At 31.7% G+C, this 4,783-nt stretch overlaps 1 protein-coding gene across 1 annotated transcript; it reads left to right on the top strand.

The window, feature by feature from the left end:
- The first annotated feature begins 383 nt into the window (after positions 1–383).
- LOC100500177 (uncharacterized) lies at positions 384–3,278 on the top strand. Its single transcript, NM_001251083.2, is given in 5 exon segments — positions 384–478; positions 862–915; positions 1,562–1,665; positions 2,089–2,127; positions 3,079–3,278. Coding segments are annotated over 5 exon segments (414 nt in total). The 5' UTR covers positions 384–402; the 3' UTR covers positions 3,220–3,278.
- The last annotated feature ends 1,505 nt before the right edge of the window (positions 3,279–4,783 follow it).

Below are 4,783 nucleotides of genomic sequence, written 5' to 3'. Positions count from 1 at the left end.
TTGATTCTAAATGAAAATAACTTTTACATTAGATAAAAAAAGGTATACCAAATTTTATTATTAATCCTTTTTCTTTTAAAGGAATTTTACTACTAATCTTTTTTATAATAAAAATATTCAAACATAAACTATATCACTCTAAAATTAATTTTAATCAAAATTATCATTACAAAATTAATTTTTCAATCTTGATCCGAACATACAATTACTAAAATTCACTACCATATGTCTAATTTTTAATCCTTTGATTGAAATGGCCCACAAAACTCGGAAATGTAACTGGACAGGAAACCGCGGTGAATCACACGGGAAGTGACCAAACTACCCTTGTCGAATTAAAACATGGCTTCTTAATCTCTGTGCTCGTTGTTCTCTTCTCTTCAGGAACAACACAAAACAAGGATGATGTCGCAGCAATGGGGCTCTCCATGTGGAAGCCAATGCACCAATAAATACGCTGCCCTCGGCAAAATCCCATGTAATGTAACCAACCCTCTTCAACATTTCCTCATTCTTTCTTTCTTTTATTTTATTTTTTAAATTTCATGAATGTTCAATTTGCCTTATCCATGCTCTGGAATTGTGTTATCCTTTTCATTAGCCCATAACGTTATTTCTGGCTGGTTTTCAATGTTTGGGTAGATTATATGTTGAACTATTCAAATTATTTTGATATATATTGTAATGCATTAACGTTACTCAATGAAGCAATATTCCGGGCTCGTTGAAGGCTCTTGTAGCAATTATGGTTGATGATGTCGATGTGAGGTTATTTTGATGTTAATTGGTTTTGGGTCTGCACTAAAAATTGAATCTTTGCGTTCCTTTCTGCACTCACAAATCCTACTTGTTTTAATGTAGGGCGAATATTCTGCAAAAAGGGTTGCGACTCAGATGGAGAGACATGGGAAGAATGTGAGATTACTTTGCATCTTTGTTTAATAATTTTTTCTTATGAATGCAATGCAGATAAAAAAAAAAATCTATTCACTCAAATTCTAGGCTTTATGTAATTCACTTTCTTGTATTTCTGCATCAATGCTAGCAAAATAGTTACTGAATCATTTCTTTCTCCCTTTCCTGTCCATAAAAAATTATTCTGAAAATTTACTAACTTTTATCTTGACTTAATAATTCTAGATGAAAACAATAATATCTTGAGGGAAAAGATTTATCTTTGACGATTGGGGAAAGTATTGAAGTTCGGCTTCACTTTTTTTTATTTTTTATAGTTAAACGGTAACTCGGTAATCCTCTTCAGCAATAATGAAATTCAACGAAACAGTTTTTATTTATTTTTTAACGAGTCACATCATAAGACTAAGTTAGTTTTTGCTACTGAAGCAACAAAGATTGAATATACGTGATCAAACATTGGCTTTGGCTTTGTAGATGGCAGAAGTAGTTGGTTTATCTCATATTTTGAGATGAGGATTGCTAGCATCTTTCTTCCTGGCACATTCTGAGAAAAAGAATGGAAAAAGTGTGATTGTAAAAATTGGGCTTGCTTAGTGACAGACTTGATTTTGATTAACAAATGATAAGAATAATGGTTAACCAGGTTTGGAGGACTGCAATCAAATATGCTACAAGGATCCCGTACTAAAGGACCAGCAGTGGAGTGCTTATATTGATCGTTCCCCTGGAGCTGCCAGTTATTCGGAGGTATTTTCTATTATTGCCCATGTTCCTTTTACTTTCCATATTCATGAATCTTGATTGCAACTTAACTTAAAGGAAAGGTTTCCGCATGTTTACTGTTGAGTTATTGTCAGAGGGAAAGTATTTGAGTGAAAAATTTTAGGTTTGATAAGAACTATTGGAACCAAGTATTGAACTGTTACCTTGGTCTTCGCTTGCCAATGAGTGAACTACAAGTTGATTGTGTAATGTGTATGGTGCTAAAATTGTTGTAATAGGATTAGTCAACTAATTTTCTTACCAGCATCAGTAATCCAGTTTTCAGCCCCGAAATCTTGACTGTGCTGATCAATTGTGACATGCTTGTGGCTTTTTATTAGCTTAAGATTAATTATGGTATGGCTGCTATCTTTGGAAATTAATGATGATTAATTGTTTCATGTACAGGAATGCTTTCATGCGTGTGTATCTGGCTGCGGTTACAAGGTCGGTTGGATTTGAAGAACATAAATTTTGGTTAAGCTTGTCATATGCATTCCAGTTTCCCCCCTCGAATGAAAGGACTATTAGAATCTTTTCAACAAGCACAGGAGGGAATGATGCTTTTTCTATGCTTGCTTCATATAAGCAGTTTTTTCTACCATATTTATTTGAAAAAGGAAACAAAAGGAACCTCATAATAGTTGTTATTTTTTAACTTCTGTTGTAGAAACTTCATTTCATTCATATGACCATATCATGTCTTGCCTATAGCTAGGTTCTCTTGCTCATGGTGCTAATCAGAAATTTCAGTCTCAAATCAGTTTGATAACCTTCAATAAATTTTCATGTTTATAAATTGAAAAATTATATAGGGAAATGTATCCTAAAATTGATTTGTAATCTCTTCCAAGATTTGAAATTGTGGATTGCATCACGTGAAGTGGGTGCGGTATCTTGGTTGCAGTGGCTGTCACAACTGCATGATGACATTTCTATGATTCTTTCATTTTTGTGTTTCAACTAAAAGTCTAGTTGGAATGATTAGTATAAAATTTGATTTGTTCTCTTATTCATGGTATTTTATACATTTCACACCTTACAGTAACTAAAAATTGAATGTAATTCTTCAAACAGAAAACCAATTCTCTTTTCTATATCAATTGGTTTGCATCGGAAATATTAGGATACAGGTGACCTTATAAATTTATTGCATCTTTATAAATCATATGTATCATCAATATATTTCTCTGTTGCTTTGATGTGGTTTCCCATATATTAAGCTGTCACTATTGAATATTGAATGGCCAATTTAATTTAGTGAATCATGACGCAGATATACAGCTTTCCCTGCTCTCTGAATTGAATATCAATAATCTACATTAGTCTAAATAACTCTGACAAATATATTCAAAAATTCACTTGTTATAACCCAATTATATATTTCTCATATTGCAGTTTGAGGTTAAATCAGAGGAAGCTGATAAAGTCTGTCCTAACAGGCAACCAAAGCCTGAGACCAAGCCTACTAAGAAGCCAAAGCCACAACCTGTACGCCCCATCGATCTGCCTGGTGATATACCTGACACTTCTGCATAGTGAAAAACATCAGCATATTTGACAAAAATCCAGCATGTATGTATACTTGATACTTTGTTGGTTATATTCTCTCAGGAATTTTTTTTTCTTTCTTTTTCTTTTTTTTTTCTTTTTACCTTGAAACATGCTAATTGTTATCAGCATGAGTTACTTACATTTTGTGGACAACACCATGAGTGGTTGTGCCTATTTTTGCCTTGAGAATTTGGAGGCATCGTGTTGCCTTTAAACTGGGAGCATTGATAGTTGGATAATTACAGGGCTTCCATGATTTATTAAGGAAAGTTGATGTTCTAGGATTTTAAATTGGTGATTTTTTTTATCTGATCATTACCGTTATAAATCTCGATCAAATCATGGTGATGTCAGCAGTTAGTTTAAGAAAATTTGATCACCACTCCTGTACCCTCCCAATGGATTTTGTGCTTCTCGACTAAATAATTGCTGTTCATTTAAGACTTGACTCTTGACATCACACTCGCGTTTTCAATCTCTTTAAGAACCTTTTACTCTTAGATCCTAATTCCCAAGCCCAATTTGATGACATATCTACACTGTTGCTTTGTGATCAATTATTGACAATTGCAATTTGAATCATACTCAGTCTTACAAGATTAACTAGTTGGAACTTGGATTTAGGAACAAGATCATCAAAATTGATACTTTCATATGTTCTTTCTTTCTTCATCTTTTTTCTTCTAATTTTGCTATTTATATGAATGTTGAGTTTATCCGGGGTTATCATATCATCTCAGTAAAATTAGGGTAAACAAACAAATAATTCGACTAATGTTTTCTTAAAGATACACAATGTACTCGCTCGGTCATCAATTTTAGTTAACAGTATATTACTTTATTCTATGCTTTCCATTGGAGAGAAAAAATGTTAGTGGTGGTCCTATAACCAAGTAAATTACATTTGAGATTTTTAGTCACACAATACTCTTTATTTAATGTTTACAACACCTCTTAGAAGAGATATAAATGTAATATTTTTAACATTAAAAAGAATTAGTGTAATATACATGAGGTTTTTTTTTTTTTTGTTGAACAAGATATTTGTTCAAAGTAACTTTGCAAAAGTATTGACTAATCTTCGTCGATAACTTTATGCACACACAAGGTAGGTATTTTTCCTTCCAACACAATTTACTCCATACCAATGCTAGAATTTGAACACTAGACTACTTATTAAAGAACACACCGTTACTACTTATGTTAACTATTAGTTATACAAGAGGATATTGATGTGATGTTTTCAAACATTAAAGAGGTTTAATGTAAGAATGAAAAAAGAGTGATGATGAATGTAATTAAAAATAATAATAATCAAAGGATGCAAGTGTAATTTGTTCTAAAATATACGGTTGAATTAAAATAATTATAAAATCTAATATCCATTCATCTTCAATATATTATTATTGTATAGAAAACATTAAATTTACAAAAAAAAAAAGGTATTGGGACATATGTAGTTTTTTTTATTATATGGATATAAAAATTTTAATTTAATTAATTTAACCATTGGAAAAATTTACGCTTAAAAATATTTTGACTAAAGTTG

Source organism: Glycine max, chromosome 7, assembly GCF_000004515.6.
Source record: "Glycine max cultivar Williams 82 chromosome 7, Glycine_max_v4.0, whole genome shotgun sequence".
Taxonomy (NCBI): domain Eukaryota; kingdom Viridiplantae; phylum Streptophyta; class Magnoliopsida; order Fabales; family Fabaceae; genus Glycine; species Glycine max.
This window is presented reverse-complemented; position numbering and strand designations above follow the sequence as displayed.